The sequence below is a fragment of the Saccostrea cucullata genome, unplaced genomic scaffold (genome assembly GCF_032062105.1).
Source record: "Saccostrea cucullata isolate Sc308-1 unplaced genomic scaffold, CSIRO_AGI_Scuc_v1 ctg1565, whole genome shotgun sequence".
Lineage (NCBI taxonomy): Eukaryota > Metazoa > Mollusca > Bivalvia > Ostreida > Ostreidae > Saccostrea > Saccostrea cuccullata.
In genome coordinates this window covers 59,787-80,847 of record NW_026939422.1, presented here as the reverse complement: position 1 = coordinate 80,847, position 21,061 = coordinate 59,787, and the positions used below count along the sequence as shown (strand labels likewise).

Here is a 21,061-nt window from a genome sequence, read left to right as displayed (position 1 = left end):
CAGAGATGCCTGTAATCTCGGCTCTGTTTGTGCATAATCAGCAACTGTTTCTGCGTGAAGCTAGTCTCGTCTAGAATAGACTGATTTCTATCTCCGATCTTAGCGAACATAAGTCTGTTGCAATGTAGCAGCGAACTTCGAATAACTTAAAACACCCGAAAATCTACCTTATACGTGACTGAGTCACGCGTGGCACGGACTCAACCTATTCACCCGTAAACAAATAAACAACCAATCGATTTCCTTTACCGATGGACTTAATCTGCATACATAACAAACACACGTGTTTTACCATAACTTTTATAAATATATATATATACGTTGACAAACCTTTGTTTGCCTGATATGGCTATTGTTACAATGAAGCGCATTGAAGTGGTAAAATTTTCCGTTTGGATGAAAAGTTCTGAGTCATGTTTTGAACGTCAATTATAACATACTGACACGCCCATATTTTTAGAAATGAGAAAGAAATATTCGTCGTAGTTTTAGGACACCCCATTCTTCGCGACAAGCAATATGAGTTACACTGAAATGGAGCTTTAAAAAATTTAAAAGAGAGAGTTAGAGACTCCCCGCTTCTTTAAAACACATATTGCAACAAATATGTACATATTTTTCAACTTATCATGTCTATTGAAGTTACCACAACACATGTTTCGGTCGAACACGTGTTTACTCGGTGTTTATTTAGATCCTCAATTTGACTGGCTATTATATTTATGGAAAACCTGTTCTACAGGTAATTGAAGAAACAACTGGACCGTTTTATCCATTTCTAAAGAAATGGGCGTGTCATAAGATGACAGTAAACACTCTAAAGATAGCTCAAAACGTTCCATTCGAACGGGAAATTTTAACACTTCAATGCGCTTCATTGTATTAATGCGCACAGATAATCTAACCATGGGCAACTGACCAATCGTTGAACGAATAGCAACGTTTGCGCCAAATACATGTTTACATTTTACTTCGAACACGTGGTTCAGGTCAATCTACGATCATGTCAATGGAGTGCAAGATAAAAAAAAATGTTCTTGTGAACAAAATACAAAGAATAGAAGCTATGAAAGATGCCACTGGCATTTTTAATTTGTTGTTAACTAGAAAAAATATGTTTATTAAAGTAGTTTGTGCCATGTTCACTACGGAACACCAGCGCTTCAAGGGTAAGGTAAACGAGCAGCATCTCTTATGCATTTAAAGGATTAAACAAATTTCACATAACTTTACTAGTGATCATGTGTTTTGGCCAGGGAATCCATCTGACAATTATATTCACCAATAGTTCAACAAATGAATTAATACAGAGCAAATCGCGTTGCAGTATGACTTTGAGAAACCTAGACTTCCACGTTTATTTAACACATGAATGGTTTGTCACTGTGTGCATGAAAATAATAGAATTTTAAAAATACTTTTCATTCACGAAGATGGAAAAATGGTCTTTGTGCCTTTTCGATCGCCGTAAGATTTTCCTTTTTTTCAAGCGTAAAATTACTGTAGTATTCTTAGTAACCCATAATGCAGTTCTCATTCAGCTGATTTGTCAGTTAAAGTCATGTTGGTGCCTCATTTGCTAATCTGACGCCAAAAAATATAGTCCCGGTTCCCATGCAAAAATATTTGTCCAAAAAGAAAGAATGAATCGCTTAAACGTCCACATTTGGCCCCCCGATAATTTACAAAAAATAAGTTAGAAGATTTTCTACATATTTTTGTCTCAATCTTTTCATCAAACATTGTAGTTTATTAATTTTATTTTCGATTTTCACTTACATGCACTGTAATTGGGTATTTATCTGATTAATATAGCAGGGGTACGTTGTTTACTTCGATTTCCCATAGACTTTAGGCCACACCCCCATTTTAAAAGCCCATTTTTTATATGAGCGCATAGATGTTTCAAGTTGTACTAAATAGGGTCAATGTAAAGAGTTAAACTTGTCATTTTAATTCATGAAAGAAATTGAAACAGTAGTGCGCTCACATGTTATTTTCCAAAAAGGTGCAAATTCACGGGTATCTGTCCCTATAGTAAAGGCACCTTGTTTACAAATTTCAACCCGCATTTGACCTCATGAATAACAAAGCATTGAACACGTGACTCAAATCTATTCACTCTCATGCTTTGAGCAGATCAATGCGACATCGTGTCCAGTGTTGCGAGCTATCGATGGTCAAATCCTTTTCAAATGGGTAATTAGAATTTAAAGTACCCAGGGATAAAATTTCTTTAAAGCAGTATATTTAAGAATTATAACATTTTTGATTTACTTGTAATTTTAGTCAATTTTTCTTGATTTTTTTTTCGGTATTTATCAATACATTTTGGAGGCTTGTAGCACAAAGCTTGCACTTACTGCTTGTATCTCATTCATACGGGATTCGAAAAATACAGAGGGTATATATATTATCAATTTGCCTTTCTTCTTAAGTATACATGTACATCACATCAGCGTTACGTTCATTGACTCTTAGAAGATGTAAAAAAAAAAAATACGATCGTTATTTGAAAAATACCAATTTATCATATATGTAGAAAATAATGCGTAATTCCAATTAAAGAAACCTTACGGAAAAGAAATTGAAGTGTCAGGCATTAAAAAGATTTATATATCGAAAAAAAAACACATTGCACAAAATGCACCCCTACATGTAATTAAATGGAGAGAAACCCCGGGTTTCATCTGACGACACTACAAATGTTATAATTTTTTACATCGGCACAAAATCTAACAACAATGAAAGATTTAAATATAAATATTATTATGTAACAAAAAAATCGAATGAAAAAGGACGTATTTTTTTAATGATTTTTATTATTTATCTCACTAGAGGACGAGAATTTTTAAGCAATGCAATCTGGACTGTACAAACTACACTTGTCTAACGCTGATGGGTTTTCTAACACTGATGGTTTTTTTTATATCCATGTAGCAGCGATAATATTGACGTTTAACTGACGTTTAATTTTCACTTTCTTGCGAATTTATTTTTCATACACATAATTTTTTATATCACAATTCAAACGTATTTGTTGAAGCACACCATTTTCACAAAATTATATGTGTACATGATATGAAATAATCATTCACGTGAATGTAATATGCTAATTAATCATAAGCTTTAATGGATTGATTAGAATCTCTGAAAAAAAAAAATAAAGTTTTAAGTATGAAAAAGAGTGAATCATGCATTATCCGTTCTATTCACAAATCCCAGTGTGTGTATTTATATATACCCAGTAAATAATTTGACGAATTTCTAATAATAAAGAAATTAAGCCCGACAAATTAAAAAAAAGGATGCTATATGTGCTCGGCCTCTTGCACTATAAAAGGGGCTTTTAGGTGTTATTTCATCATAAAACGTAGTACACTTCGAACACACGCTAATGTATTCATACTAATCGCACGCTTGATAGACGCCCCGCCTTCTCATTCAAATGCTAACTACAATGACCTTTATATAGCCGTAATGGCGAAGTTTTACAGTGAAATATGCGATTTTATTTCTCCGATAATAAATATCATGTATATATTGAAAGTCTCTTTCCTAAAAAATCCTTAATTAGTAACTATACAGACTATACTTGAAGACTTTAGCTATAAGATAACAATGTTCTTATTTAAACGGGTAAAATTCTGCATTTAAAAAGGGGCGAGATTGCAGTGTTAAGAGGATTCATTCTTTATATTCATGATCGCAGAAAATTGTATTATAAAGAATACGTACCGGTATTTAAGTTTGAATGAATTCAAGAGAGATCGATTGAAGTACATTTCTACAGATATTATAGGGTGTTGAAAACTGAAACGCAACATAACTTTTCTGTTTACCATGTCTCCACGTGCTAGTCACTTCCTAGCCATATTTCCGTGAATAATTTACCCTGTCTCGCTGTAGTCTCGGTAACTCTCGCCAGAGCCACTGCCAGAGCTACTCGAACTCCTCGGATTTTATAATTTGCAGAACACCGAAAAATAAAAGGTTCCGAACACATTAGTAGAGTGACAATGACTTTGTCAGCAAATGAAATTTATCATTAGGTCGAATGTTGACTGACGTTTTTCATACTAATCGTTGGGTCATCATACTAATCGTTGGGTCATTTAGATTTTGTACACTCCGAATGTCTGGGGATTTTCATGTTATGCAAAACATGTCAAAGAACATACGTTCGGTGTGACCGGTCGAAAGGGGATCTTGCTCCTCAACGACACTTGATCCCACCTTTGATGTTTTATGAGGTTGGAAAATTTCCTCGTTTTTTTTTTTTTTTTTGCTTGTCAACTTTTACAGGTAAATAAAAAAAAAATTTTCTCTGGACGCCCCCCCCCCCCTTTCAAAAATGATGCCACGTGCCTGAAGTGGAGACAGTCCTTCGGATGATACCGTAAAAACAAAGGTCCAAAGTAGGTGCTTGCTTGAAAGATCCCTTACTGGTCAATGGCTTTGGGTGCAAAGCATAGTGTATAGGCCCTGAGTTATCGTTCATATTTATTACTTCCCTTGTGAACATATGTAAATACTGTTTACAGAGTATGCGCTATTGGTTTTATTTTGTATGCTGATGTTGCTGATAATTTGGAGATTACATACTTAATTTAATTGCATTAAATATAAAATTAACCTTATAACAAGGATGATTGGAGATCGTTGGTGACCGTTGGTGATTTATAGGTAACGGCATTGGTGCACGTGTTGGTGATTTGGTAATTATGGCAATAAAATAGCGCTATCTCAATTCTGTAAACAGATCATATCTGTATACGATAACTGGGTTCTTTTTATATTTAATTTTGTTGTTAAACATCGCTGGCATCCCACACAAATCATATTTCCCCCTAGAATTACTTCTCCATACACCTTGTAAACATTGGTAACCGGAAACTTCCGGTTATGGGGTTTTGTAAAGTCACCAAACTCGGTGACGTCAACTTGCGCACTACGTCATTATTTACATCGGTGACACAAAAGAGTATAAGCAGGCGTTTCGGAGTCGGAGCAGTCAGATAGAGAGAGCAGTAGAGGCAGAATGTAAGTTTGGGCAACAGTTATACAGACACTGCAAACACTTATTTAAAAAGTTACAGACATTAAAGTTTATCTATATTATATATATACCTATACGTTGGGTGCCAGTCGATATACCCCCCCCCCCTTTTATTTATAACCCGTGTTACAAAACGTAAGCTGCGCTAGAGTATTGATTAAATTGGATAATTCAACTTACCAACCAAGAGTTTTTCAGGGATGTACTTTTATTATTTATTGAATTAATTTAATCTCACAATAAACTCATTTAAACTTTGAAACAGCGTCTTTATTGAAAACTAGTCGGGCACGTTACAATAGGATAAAATTTGCAGCTCTCTAGGCCTACCGGCAAGTGGTGGTGTCTCCGTATGAGTAAAAATTCTCTAGAGGGACGTTCAGTGGCGTAGCGTGCCTCAAATATATGTGTAGGCACTAGAAAATGAAGCCGAAGGCTTCATTGAGGCGCGAAGCGCCGAAAGGGGGCAGGTGCGGGAGGGGGTCACCCCCTCCTGTATGGGGGATTTGGGGGACCTCCCCCGAGAAAATTTTGAAAAATAGACGCAAAATTAGCATTTGGAAAGAAGAAAATAATTGTTAATTTAAACAAAATATGTAATAACTATGCTTGTTATAATAGTTTTATAACTGGGCATTTTGGGAATTTCGCCCATTAAGCAGTCTAGTAAGTTTTTATAAAGCAAACTCTTATAAATTCCAAAGATATATGTCATATCAAAGTACATAAAAGTTGAAAAAAATTTCTAAGCAGATTAATTTTGGAAACTATGATACATACGTATATAGGCATTTATATTATTTGTTATAAATTTGAATAAATATTTTCCAAAATTGGTATTTAAGTAATATGCTGTCATTGTACTGTAGAAACAGATAAATTTTATACACACACACACACACAGAGAGAGAGAGAGAGTCGGTCTTAGCCGATTCCGTCGTAGCCCCTCACTCTCCCTATGCATGAACATGTGTCAAACAAATTTTAATATACTAGTATCAGGAACGCTGCTGAGCGAACGGAAAAATGGAAAGAACGTTTTAAGGATTTGAAACGGCATGTAAGTTTGATGCTAAATTTCGGTTTAATTCGAACGACAACACATTACGCTACAATAACTTTGTTAATTGGGATTAAAAGAGCAAAAGGTTTCCACTTTGTTGTGAGAAACTTGATTTTTCCTAATTTGTCAGAGATTGCAGGAATGTTTCAGGGCATCTTTGTATGGGGTACTCAGTTTGACTGCTAACGCCACTAAGAGAAACAAGACTGTAGATTATGTTTTACAGCTATAAAATATATATGTACTGAATTATATATTTTTGAGTTTATTTATTATTGACAAATTAATTCATTACATTAATTTTATTTTTTAAAAAAACATGACCATATATTTTGCCCAAAATTATGTGTAGGCATTTGCCTTTTTGCCTTAATGGACGCTACGCCACTGAGTTGAACAACAAACAACCATTTTGCAGATAAGTGAGAAAAAATTAATGTTTTTGGAGCAGGTCTCATTTCCAATTAACTAAGTCAGCCCTTTGTTGACCAAACTTGCATGATACATCTAGATGCACATTAGGACTTACTCATTGGCGTCGGAAGGAAATTAAAAAAAAGGGGGGGATAATTAGAATAGAAAAAAATCAATTCTAAAATAAAAATTGACATGCAAAAAAAAAAAAAAAAAAAAGGAAAAATTCTCAAAACAAAAAAAAATCCTATTGAGGGTGTGTGTGTATTTAGGATCAAACTTCTTTTAGTATCGATTTTCTCAAAGCCTACCAATTACCGTTCTTTGCCTACACTGTAACCTCCTGTGTCTGTTGAAGTAAGTAAGTAAGTAAGTAAATATTTTATTATAGTGACATGTGTATAGACAACAAGTAAATACAATTTATAAACGTATAAAAATACATCATACCCGGCCCATTGGACCTATATGTCACTTTAATATATGTACAGTATTACTATAATCATTTAAAGATAGCGCGCATGATGGACATTATATTTTAAATTTGATTGATATAAATATTTTTGTCTTAGTGAAAAACATAAATTTAAAAACTTGGCAGTTTGTCTCTGATGATTTTTCATTAAAATGTTTAAATTTTCAACTGGAGCTACATTATCTATTTAAATTAACATTATGAAAGAAAGTTTCTCTGATATTTTCGTAGATTTTACCATACCATTCATAACCCAAGTCTTTTAAATCAAGTCCCGTAACTCCAGGTAAATGTGTTTCACAAACACAATGTCAGCCTTTACACATTTGATCAATGTTCGTCTTAAATCATGATTGTTCGATGTCCAGCCACCAACATTTAAATGACAGAAAGTTAATGAGTTTTCAATGAACCGGATCGGATCCTATCCTTCACTATTGTCCTGAAAGTGGTGTTGGTGGAGGGGGGGGGGGTTAAACCTACACCCAAATGTTCAGTGCCTATATTATTTCTTCGCCTCCGTCTCCCATATGATAAAAATGGCAATGTCCATGATATGCAAACAATATATTCTAGAAGACATACTAGATGTGGATACTGACAAATTCCGAAGAAGTTAATCTATGTTCTCCAGTGTAATTTAACTAATTTTACAAGTTCACCGAAGCTAGTTTTTTTTGCACACACCTATAACCTTATGTAGACCATATCACACCCATATTAAAGTAACACAAACACAAAGTTTGATGGATGAATTTGTCATTTATTATACGTGTATAAATGACGAAAGATAATCAAAAGATACATCAAATAAAGGGGAGATAACTATTTTAAAAATTTGTAAATTTGTACAAAACATTAGATGATCTCCCCAGTGTAACATACTACATCAAGAAAATCCAAATAAACAATCCAGAATCTGAAAAATAGCAATCAGCAAATTTTCGTACAGGACGTATGGACAATTTGAAATCACATGATTATACCAAAATCAACAGCTTAAAAACTTACGACTTTTCAGCTTTACACACAACCATTCCCTATGATAAATTAAAGTCCATGCCGGCTTTTTGATATCACCTTTGGCTTCCTAAAACTTCCCTTACTTATGCAGCAATATAGCTGAAAATCTGCAGCGTTATGGTTTTATAATTATATTTGTCAATAAATATTCTCCATACTATACATGGGCTGCTGGGGTATCACTCACTCAATTCCATATAATATTCTAACCGAGTTAAACAGTCTAGCTCCTCTGGTTGTGGGTAAAATTCAGGTTCTTCTGCAACGAATGATGATCTCCAGTTATCCATTCTCCAAAATTGTATCCACACTAAGTAGTTCTAGTTCCTTCTTCTCTTCAGAAATATCCTGAAAAATAGATAGATGAAAAAAGATTCACTATGTAAATTCAGATAATTATATACAAAAGAATACATTGAGATCGAAAACTAAAATAATTTGTTATTCTTCAGCCAATTTTAATTATATAATATATACTGAGACAAGTTTGGAATGAAAATCTGCAATTGAAATAAACCATATACCAATAAGCGTACAGTGTGTGTACACTAAAAATTTCAAGACATTTTCTATCATGTAAACAAGCACTCCCTAACCATGTACATGTATGTGCGCGGGCTGGAAATGAAAATTTTGTACATGCGCGATTGTAGTATAATTGTTGCATGTTAGGGAACATAAATGTAAGCAAGCGCAGGTACCTAACTGGATTACATTTATTTATCAGGAATCAATGGTGTGTGTGTTGGGGGGGGGGGGGGGGGTCTTTTAAGACTCACCTCTCAACTTTAAGTATGATCTTCGTTTAAAATCCCTTTTCTTTATCAAGTAATGTATGCTTCTCAGGATTCACAATAACAGATGAATGTCCCTGCAAATTAATCAGATATCAAGACTACAATATTTTATGTCTATATCAGCGCATGGCCGCATTGCACTCAGACGATTACTAAGTATAGGAAAAAACCCTGCATTTCAAAAATGAAAAACATTTCAGATCTCTAATCATGTATTAAGCATTCTTTTTTGAAAGATTTAACATGAAGAAATGTATAAATACCTCCTATTTCATTGCTGGATATGGTGTTTCTTTGTCAGTATATGCGTGATTCTACATCTTCTGCGTTCAAATACCATGTTATGACATAATCAACTGCGTCATTTTCTATCATAACGTATTAAACACTGGTGTTTAATTTGCAATTTCTATATAAATACCATGTGTTTAATTCATAAATATATATGATTAAGAAATGAACACTCGTGTTAAACACCAGTGATTAAAATATTAATACAATAATAGAAATCATCATAATATTGGTTTTTATTTCCCCTTTAGAAGTTTGTAAAAAATTTAAAATTTTGGCACAAAATTACTACTAATTAATGCTAATTGTAATTGCTTTTGGTATGATCTAAAGTCAACATATTGCCTTGTGATTCATATTTTTTTCTGTGTCGAAAAATGTTTACCATTATGTGCGGAATTGCTTCATAAATTAAGATATTGTAAAAATGGTGAATTCCTACAGCAAATACTGAGAAGCAACACCTACTTTATTTGTTGATTTGATGCATATGAACATTACGTGTTTAAGACGGATGATTAAACACCCTACTTATTGAACACCAGTTTAAATATCAGTGTTTATATATAAAATACTAATGTTTTGTATTTAAACCCTCTATGTTTAATTGTAAAACACGACTGTTTAAAAATAAAACACAAGTTAAACATCATTTTTTGATTGCCATAGATAAAATTTTAGTTCTCTAAAATTACGTTTCTTCATACATGTAATATTGAAAATGCATTTTATTAGCGTGTACGATATTTGGCGGAAATTGACTTTTGAACACGTTATCGTTGATTTGAGTTAGCGCAGTTCTTATGCCCCCGTTCACATTCGAGTTTTGCCCGTTTTCGCCAAAATCGAAGCGTAACACAATCGTAATATGATCGGCACCACCGTAGCGATATCGTCGTACTTTCATCTAAGTCTGAGTAGCGTTGTAGTATTGTCTTGAATGTCGTAAAGCGACAGCGTAGCGGCCGCTGGTCGCCAACGGTCTGCGTAACATCTTACATGTAGAAGCTGTTAGCAGCGCGTTTGACGTAGGACAATTATTTGACAAATTGTTCGATTTAGATGCAGATCGGTTCCGATCCGCCCGGTCCAAAACTTTTTAGATCGTGGCTTGATTGGGGTGATCGTCAATAAGTCGCAGTTCTTATTGAAAAGGGGGGGGGGTAATATTCTCTATAATCTATATATGTACAAGACATTTAGCGTTGTACGTGTATTAGCGGAAGTCCCTTTCCATCAAAAGTGTGAAAAAAGAATACACAGCCAAATGTAACACGTTTGTAGTACCTAGGGCCATTTCTACTATTTGCACTACAAAAGACATTTCCAATTAAAAAAAGGTCCCAGTTCCAGAATTGTGGCTAATTTTTACTAACTCACTTCTTTTCTCCATAGTATGATTTTCAATAAATCCTTAATATGGATACTATTTAATATCAGTATTTTAACATTCAGCACTGAAGTATCTTTTTCAGATAACGAGAACTATGAATTCAAAGAAAACAGTCTTTGTTATTCTTTTTATGAGCGGATGGTTAATCATTAATGCCACCACGTCTATTATAAAGGTATGTACACCTACGATGTTCTGTACATGGGATTTTGTCTTCCGGATATTCAATAATGTTTGAATACATAAAAACCAATAAATACAATATCATAAGAGCGGACTCGTTTTTTGCTGCCATGGTAACAATTTTCCATTTTCTATTAAATATAAATTCAGCTTTAAAAGGGTTTGTTCCTGTAGGTATGCTAAAAAGGTTAGTCGTGGCAGTAAGCAGCTCATAGTGGCAGAAACGTGCGTATTTAGCGATGGCGTTCGAAGTTCGTGGATTCCAATAATTTATAACTAAGAATTGGAATTATGTTATAAAACATGCTAAGTATTTAAAATTCTAAAATTATGAAAAATCATAGCTATTTGAAATTTAATGCCAGTATTATCCACATTTTAAAATATGTAAATTTAACTCTGTCCACTGTAGGCCAGAGATGTCCGAGAGTTGTCAAAGTCAAAATATAAGATGGATGGATGTACTTTATCATCTTCTGTATGATGTTCACCGTGTGGAGTCAAAAATAGAAAACTTGGAGAAAAGCAAGAGGGATATGAATAAAGAAATCAGAACACTTAAACATCGTGAGTAATAATTGTTGAAGTTAAAATGTATAGTTTAAAGCAACAAGACTTTCAAGTGACGTTTGAATGATTAAAGTAAAGTTATAATATACGGTTAAAGGAAATTCTTTAATAATATGCTTCTCAATTAAAGGAACAATTAATATTCGTAAATTCTAATGATTTCGTACATGCCTACGTTATGGTTATGCCCCATCAATTTTAATGGCTGATGACCTTTTTTGGATTGTCTAAATAAAAACTGTGCCCCACACCGCCAAAAACAATGAAAATTTTGCCCATGGGCAAGTATTGTCTAATTTAAACATTATATGATTTGAGGAAATATTAAATGGACTTTAAGCAAACAAAAATACACCATTGCCTTTCTGGTAAATGCTGTATTGTTGTATTGTTAAGAATTTCAAAAGATAATTATATATAGCTGAGGAGATAAAAAAAAGACCTAATTTTGCAAGAAGACAATCATAATCATATACATTTCTGCTGTACATATTTTTTCAGGGAGAAACACTGTATGTAAGTAGTTTAACTATATATTTTGTCGATTTATTATAACAAGAAAAGTAAGATATAGTCGATATATTAACTTTCTAACAATATTATTGTTTTTAAAGATGTAAGGTTCGATTCACAATTAGCTGACACAACCTTACTAAATACATTTTATTTTGATAATAGGTGAATCAGGCGTGATCAAATTATACCACGGAGTTCATCGCTTCTCCTGGCCATATGTCAAACATATTTATTTCAAGAAACATTTTGAGAAACCACCTGTGATAACCTATGGAATCTTCACACTCGATACTTCGCATAAGAAAAACACACGATTTCGTACTGATGTGGTGTACATCACGAAGTCAAAGTTTGCATTAAAGTTGCGCACTTGGAATGACTCGATAACATACGGAGTGGGATTAAGCTGGATGGCATGTGGAAAATGATAATTTAAACAACAAGACAAGCACCACTTCCAATTATATTTATAAGCATTTTTCACCTTGCTTAAAATGATGGAATTTAGAACTTTAACAAAAAGCTGTATTTATCAAATAAAAGGACAAACAAGTACTAGAGTTCGTTTTTCGGTTTTGTATAAGCTAGGGCATTGCAATCAAATCAATTTTTTCCAAACCCAAGAGCACTTTATGTAAGAAGTGGGAGATGATTAGGCAGCTTCGGTTCCCATGTAAACAGAGATTTGAAAAAAAAAACTGCTACATTTTCTCTGCTTAAGAGCCTGTCAACGAGAAAACCATGCAAATATAGGCTGTGGTAGGCAATCTCAAGAAAAAAGTTGATTTTTTTAATTATTAACTTAAATGACACCCATTGAAAGTCAGAAATATGTTGTTTCTATTTTTAGTAACAGCCAATAATTCATTCTGGTCAATATTCCAGTAAAAAATGCAAAAAGTTGGTGTAAAAATGACAATTTCAATATTTAAAAGTAAAAAAGATAAAAACAATTAGGAAGACTGAGATCAAATGTGAGCTCGTCTAAGTTTTATGGCCCCCAGGCTTGATGTCTGTCATATAATCGTTTTAGGCATAAAATATGTGTGATTTTAAGAAAATTGTCTCTTCCTGTGAATGAAAGTTGTTACATATAAACTAGTGGCCTAAGTATAAAATACATAAAAAAAACTAGAGGTACTGTGAGCAATGAGCTCACTAAATGATAACCCCCCCCCCCTCCCGCCTCCCATATGAATATAATGGCAGTGTCCATGTTTTGATGTGGAAAACCCAAAATATGTGTCGGATCAAAAAGTAAAATAGAAGGTGCACAATGACATTATATGTAAGGCCATTTCAAGTTTTTTCTATGTTTAGCGTCAGCGTGCGCCTTGGTGTTTGACACCCCATATGAGAAAAAACACACAGCATCAGGAGTCCTGAAATTGATTAATAGATATGTCTTCTATTAAAGCAATTTAGTTAGATCAAATCATTTGAAGAGCGTCATTTTTATGACTTTTAAGCCTGTGTTTTATGTTTTGGCTTGTGTGTTTTTTGCAAATAGATAGGTAGGTTTTTGAAAGATGGATGGACGCTAAACAGAGAAAAAACTTGGAATGGCCTAATGAAGATTCAGTGAAAAGAAGATTGGGGGATAAGACGGGCAGAATGCCTATAGCGCGAAAGATAAGAAGTGAAAAATATAATCTCAATTAATATCCAAATTTTATTTCATATTTCATCTAATATTAAAGTATACTTTAATGTAAAATACTGGTATCTACAATTTACAAAAATCTCACAAAGGCTGAAATTATTTGCCAATGAAAAAGCATACACACACTAAAAAGAACAAAAACGATCATTTTCTCATACTTTAACAAAATTTTTCAATATGAGTGGGTCTTCGCTCCAGTTTTTTGAAAGATAATCCTAAAAGTTTGGGATAAAAAAAATATTTTTTGGTTTACAAAAAATGGAGCGAAGACCCACTATACCTTGTAAGTACACTTTTGTGACAAAACATTCGCATCTTTCCTAAAAATACTTCAAGTCCATTAAGTCAAGGGTCATATCACAAACACGATTTAAATATGAAATGTTGAGCATCTTACTGACCTCCCCTGTCTTGGACAATCACAGATCAGTGCCAGCAATCAGACAGCAGTTGTTAGAAACATATGATAACATTGTTAGAAATATTGATGAAGGCAAATCCTGCTGTATGATTTTTTGTGACTTATCTAAGGCCTTTGACCGTGTCTGGCACAAAGGACTCTTATTTAAATTAAAAATGTATGGTGTAAAGAAAGATATGTATAGTTGGTTAAAAAGCTATTTAGAGAATAGAACGCAAAGAGTGATATACAAAAACCTGGTATCCCCTACTGAATCCCTTTATGCAGGTGTTCCACAAGGCTCTGTATTAGGTCCTTTGTTATTTTTAATTTATGTGAACGATGTAGCTGATAAGATGTCAAGCTTTTGTAGACTTTTTGCTGATGATAACAGTTTGCAGTATGCATCTAAATGTGTCAAATCTATAGAAGGTCATCTGAATAATGATCTTTTATCTCTTGAAGAATGGTCTAAAAAATGGTTGCTAAAATTTAATCCCTCTAAAACTATTGTATTTTTTAACACAAGAAAAAACAAAGAATTTCCAAAACTCCTTTTCCAGGATAGCCAATTAGAATATGTTCAACTCATAAGCATCTTGGGGTAACTTTTTCATACAACTTAAGTTGGTCATCTCACATTGAAATCTTGCTGTCTAATGCATACAAAAAAATAGGTCTTTTGAAAAAACTTAAGTTTAAAATAAATCGAAAAAACCCTTTCACTTATGTATACTTCATTTATCCGTCCCCAACTTGAGTACGCTTCAGTTGTATGGGGTGGTTGTCTATCCATCGATTCTGAAAAATTAGAGAAATTGCAACTACACGCATCTCGGATTGTTACTGGACTAACTATGATTGCCTCTAGAGACTCTTTGTATTTTGAAACAGGCTGGGAGCCACTCAGCGACAGACGCAAGATCCAAAGATTAAATACCATGTACAAAATTCACAATGATTTAGTACCAGATTACCTATCTGAGATTATACCTGATATGCAATGTAATGCTTCTGCATATACAACAAGAAACTCACAAAATTATAGTACACCTGTATGTAAATTGCAAACTTACAAATCATCATTTGTACCAACTGTAATAAATGAGTGGAATTCCTTACCGCTAAATACGTAATAGTTATTGTATATTTATTATGGTGTATCCTGATTTATTTGGACGAGGGGCGGTGACGAGTGCGAAGCACGAGTCTCCGGCCTTCGTCCAAATAAATCAGGATACACCATAATAAATATTCAATAACTTTCTTGTATCATGGCCAATCAAACATCATGTCACAAATTCCCATGCATGATTTTTAAGTACACCAATAGAATATGTAGTTTTTGTCAAATGACTGCATGGATAATCTCTCCTTCCTCACATTTTTATACACCCGCTTGAAAAGTGGGAGGGTATATAGTAATCGGTATTTCCGTCCGTCTAGCTGTACGTCCGTCCGTCCGTCTGTTACGCCTTGGGGTACCCATCTCTTATCCGCAACTCCTGTAAAACCACTGAAGGAAATTTGATGAAACTTTCACAGAATCTTTTTTACATATTGCCATTGTGCACCTCCTATTTTACTTTTTGATCTAACATATATTTAGGATTTTCCAGAGGAAAACATGGATACTGCCATTATATTCATATGGGAGGCGGGGGGTATTATTTAGTGAGCTCACTGCTCACAATACCTCTAGGCTCTAGTTTTAATTTACACATTTTACGTTTGTGTGTTCATGAGAAATGACGTCCGATTGCAGCATCCAAGCTTAATATACTAACACGGATTGTTAATGAAATTCACAAGAAAACCTTTTGATATCAAAGAAGAAAAATTCGAAGTTGAAGAAGGAAAATGCAGACCTGTGTATTCAAAAAAAAGATACCCGTTGATCATTTGACATATTCGAAAGTTGTCAGGCCCGTAACTCTTCATCTGTGGATGCAGTACAGCTGCGCTTTATTCTTGTTGAACAAAGAACACAGCAAAGATGGTAAATTTTCTACTAAAGCGCTATATTACAAATGATGTGATATTTTAATATATATTTGTGTAGAATTAATGTCGAGAACTTGATTTTCGTTGCGATGGATGGAATAATTGCACTGCAGCAGAGTTCCGTAAAAGCATTTCGTAGTTTGGGATACGCACTGTAATTTATGTGAAAGACTTTTATTTCACTTGCAGAAATTTTGTCTTTGTACATGTAACAAAGCCCATTTCATTGTGTAATTCAGATTAAATATACATGTAATTTAAAATGATGAAATCACTTTGGTGTTAAGTAATTTATTTACACGGCACAGTTTTAGCTGGCTCCGCCCATCGGTGTATCTCCAGTTATTGTACACTTGACTTCAAAGGAAAAACACCGCAGCCATGATACAACAGACTTTCGAGCTCTTTGTCTGTTTTCAAAAGTAAAATTAAACAAAAAATAACAGAAGCTCCGCCATATTTTAATTTTGGTAAAAGACGCAACAATATACTGCATACACGGCTTCGGCACAAAATAGCACGCTGATCTTTATAGATGTAATATAATATCTAGTCCACTATGTTCCTGCGGTAAGGTAGAAAATACACATCATTATTTTTTCTCGTGCCCTAACTACAACGAGGCCAGGAAAGAGTTTTTCGATAAGTTCTTGAGATTTAATAAATCCATATTGTTGACATTCAGACTTTACTCTGGGGGGATACATCACTCAGTATTGCTGAAAATGAATATCTATTTTCTATTGTACATTCTTATATTCAGCATTCTGGTAGATTTAACTGATTGTACTCATTTTTTAAACTATTTGTATAAACAATAATGTAGCAGTCTATATATGTCCACAATGAGAGTTTATCTAATTTACTTGTAATTTAATTTGTACAAACCGTTGAACACTTCTAATTCATCCTGTTATAATATCTCATGTAGGGAGAGGGCGATTTAAGTTTTTAGAACTTGTGCCCAATCCCATTGTATATATTTAGTGCAATAAAATATGTTCAAAGAAAAAAAAAGCAGTTGTTCAATTCCAAAAGCTGAAAGAAAAAGAGAAAATTTTAGAGAGTATACATCAAGTATAAAAAATGAAAAAATAATACAAACTTAAGAGTCAGTTGATTGTATATCTTTAATTTGGCTGCTGTAGACTGTAATTTTAGGGACAGCTTTATCTTGTTTTCTAAATGCTCATTGTCTCTGCTACTGGTGTAAAATTGTCCACTTCTGACTAGCAACTGGTCTGATTTTTTAAGTCACCCATCCAGGCTATAACTGCATGCAATTCCACAATCAGCTAAAAATGAGCCACTGAAAAAAAAATTAAAGCATTTTTAACTTCAGTTCACATTCATAATTAATGTGTCAACTATAATTACAGACACCAAGTGACCAAGTAGCCAATTTTTTGAGAAATTAGGCATTCCTTTCCTACTAACAGCAGTGTAATCCAACGATCAAATGCTAAAAACATTTACCTTATTTTGCTTTTAAACTCCATTTGACATTTAAAATAACAGGATAGGTGAGGTATGGGTTCTATGTCACCCACAACATTATATATAGAATCAAAATTTATATTGCATAAATTCTTGACACACATCAGTTGCACACATTATGTAATACCCTTTGACAACATGAGCAGGTGCCCCTCCCCCTTTTCAATTTTTTAAATCCATTTAACTTTTCCAAAGTATAATTTTTTTCATTAAATTTGACACCAATTTGCATAATTAGTTCCAAATTATCCAAAAAGTGCCAATAAATTGATTAACATGAGTTTTGACATTTCACCTCATAGGACACAGACTACCAATTATTTTGCTATACATTCCTTTATAATATAGAAAATAATTTTTAAAAATTCACCAGCTCAACTTACCTGAAACTTGGCACTGAGTAAGATTAATTCAAGTCCAAAAATATGATATGGCCAAGGTTAAAGTTCTCAAAAACTGGGTCAAACTCTAAGGTCAAAGTCAAATGTAAAAAAAATATTTATACCCACTGAAAATTCTCATTGAATACACATGTATAGTATATTGTATCATGGCTGCGGTGTTTTTCCTTTGAAGTCAAGTGTACAATAACTGGAGATACACCGATGGGCGTAGCCAGAAAAATCTGTGCTGTGTAAATGGGCGGAGCCAGCAAAAACTGTGCTGTGTAAATAAATTATTGAACACCAAGTCAATTTCAACAATTTTAATTTTTTTCAAATTTGAATTTACAGACTCAATAAAATGCGTTTTTCAAAATATTAAGACAATACTTTTGTCACTGAAATAAAAGTTTGTTTGTTTTTTTTCAAATCGCAACACACAGTCATATATCCCACAATATACAGTACACTAATACGAAATGAAAGTGCAGTTGTTAAATGTACTGCCACCAACGGTCTGACCCAAGACTTCCACTTTATCAGGAATGTTAATTTCATTGGATGTTGATATATCCATGAGAGGTCCAGGGGCATCCTTGGGTTCCATCTTTGGTAATTTAGGTTCTGGAGGATTCAAAACTTTGGACACCGTGCACGCTATCTCCGCATTTCCACGTTTATAGGCCCGTACTCCCACTTCCGACCGATGCCCAGTTCGACCCATAATCTCCTGTTCGTCGACTCCGTTTTGATAGAGTGCCGTTGCGCATGTTCTCTTCCCTGAATGGTTTGTATAGTTTCCCTTAAGACCGGCCTTTTCACAGATGACCTTCATCATAGATTTTAATTTATTAACACCCACTAATTGCGAGCCATAACGAGGGGACGAGCCTGCCAGTGGTCGGCGGTAAAACGATCCTTCATTTCCCAGAGCATCTAGGTGTACTTTAAAATAATCAGCCATGCAGCGCTCCCCTGAAAAAAAGTTGAAATATAAATTAAATCTTTACTTAAACCACAATTTTTAGTTCTAAGTGTGGAGAAAACAAAAAGAAATTAAAGGCGCAATCTTTGAATACAATACATAGGCGTACGAACAGGGGGAGGGGACCTTAGCCCCCCCTTTTTTTTTTGAAAAAGACATAATGCAGTCATTGAAAATCGGGATTTACCTTTTTTGTAGGTTTAGCCCCCCCCCCCCCCCCCCACACATTTTCAATTTGCTTCCGACGCCCATGCAATATAAACAGTGGACTCAAAATTTACAATATTTTCAAAATAGACATGTCTCTGGTTAAATAGGCCTAAATATAATATACTGAAAAAAATTAAGAGGGGGAAGAGGACTTACTGTCCAATATTTTACGGAATCCCGCAAATCTTGGATCCGCCGCATCGAGAAAGTTCTTGTCATAAATTTCATGATCCCGTAGATACCTTAAAATCCCACAGCTAATGTAGTACAATGTTTTAGCGGGGTATTCGTTGCCATCTTTTCTACGTACTCTCATAATGAATCTCCCTAAATAAAAGTTCAGCTGCACTGCGTCCATCGTTTCGATTTCTGGTATTAAGAGTTCTTGCCCTTGACATTGCGCATTTCGTTCACGCCGCCAGCTTTCAAAAATGTTATATGACCAACGTGTATTTTTTTTCGTGTTGCGGTTTTCTTGACTCTCTATCAACGCTTGAATTTCCTCTTCTTCAACTTCAAAACCAAATCGCGGTTCTTCGAAATTCTGTACTTGTTCAGTTTTTATTTTCACATCCATGTCACATGTGTCACGATTCTCCGCCATTCTCTGTCTCGATCTCAAGGCCCGTGTCAAAGTCCATAAGATTCCCTAGGTCTGCGTCAAAATCCATGTCGTAATCCTCTAGTTTAATTTCTCCAAAACAATAGTTCATTTCGATTTCTTCACAGGCCTGAGATAAAATGAAGTCCTCATCGTCGTGATCATTAGATAAGAAATCAAGAAACGACATCCTCTACTCTTGGAACTCGGTGGAAAAATGCGCATTAGAAAAAATACTGGCGGGAAGGAAAGAGCATGCACATAGTCACCTGACAAAAACTAGATTTTTTATTGGTCTAATTAAAAATCACGCATTGATCACCGATTATTGATGTTTTGATTGGCCATGATACAAGAAAGTTATTGAATATTTATTATGGTGTATCCTGATTGATTTGGACGAAGGGCGGAGACTCGTGCTTCGCACTCGTCACCGCCCTTCGTCCAAATAAATCAGGATACACCATAATAAATATACAATAACTATTACAAATTCCTAGCTACAACTATTCCTATGTTATGGTCAAGGTTAAAGTGTTGTATTTTTGTAAAAGAAGGTCAAACTACAAGGTCAAGAGGTCAAATTAGGTGGTACCCAAAGAGAATTCGCGTCACAAGGGATACCTGTGAAATGAGAAAGCCAAAGCCCCAACAACCGTATAAGCAGATTTTTTAGCGAGGATTTAATTTAGCATTATTAGCAAGGGTTCTGAGATCGCTAAAATTAAACATTGCTAAAAATAAACTGTGTTTAATTTGTAATAGCTTTTTTAGTGAGCATTTTAAAATCCCTAAAATTACTTCTCGCTAAAAATAAATTACCATAGCTTAAGGACAAATCGCTAAATTTGCGTCTCGCTAAAATTTCCACTTACACAGTAAATCTTTGAATTGCCTTGTTTCATTCTCAGATAAAAGTAGGAATGTATTTCTAATAAACCAACATTAAATGTAGTATTCAGTTTACCAATATCAAAAACATAGTTCTTTTTTTAAGGATCAAGAAGAAATTGTTATTATAAGTGACAATATATAAATATTGCACCCTTTAATTTTTTTCATTTTCTAAACTTGAGAGAAAACACCTCTCAGAAAGAAGAAACAAGTCCAGGAAATCATAGGATACAGTGTATGCCATATTCCAGTATTCGAAGGTTTTTTTTTCATATGAAAGATGAATGAGTTGTGAATTTTAAGGGTGTTTCCAAGAGGATGAAAAGAGATGTGATAGGAAAATTCTGAAAGTGCTGTTCTGAGTACTCAAAGTGAAAAAAAAATTCACTAAACATATAAAAGTTTATTATTTGTGAATAAAATTTATATAAAGAAAAAAAAGTTTATCCTGTTTATTTTTTTCTTTTTTTGGAAAAATGATTCAGTAAATATATACATTGCTTCGGGCTCGGTGAATATTGCACTCCTCAGATGGCTAAATCATTGTATTGATCTCAAAAAACAGCAATAATTGTGTTATATTGCTGTTTTCGCACGTTGTTCTTCGTCAATCGGTCGTAAACTTTTGAACATTTTTAGT

General features: G+C 34.0%; 1 protein-coding gene across 1 annotated transcript; it reads left to right on the top strand.

Moving 5' to 3' along the window:
- Positions 1–5,002: 5,002 nt before the first annotated feature.
- On the top strand, positions 5,003–12,331 carry LOC134253027 (uncharacterized). Its single transcript, XM_062735549.1, has 5 exons — positions 5,003–5,043; positions 10,598–10,690; positions 11,111–11,265; positions 11,770–11,784; positions 11,947–12,331. The coding sequence occupies exons 3-5, from the start codon at positions 11,118–11,120 to the stop codon at positions 12,210–12,212; spliced, it is 429 nt and encodes a 142-aa protein (XP_062591533.1). The 5' UTR covers positions 5,003–5,043; positions 10,598–10,690; positions 11,111–11,117; the 3' UTR covers positions 12,213–12,331.
- The last annotated feature ends 8,730 nt before the right edge of the window (positions 12,332–21,061 follow it).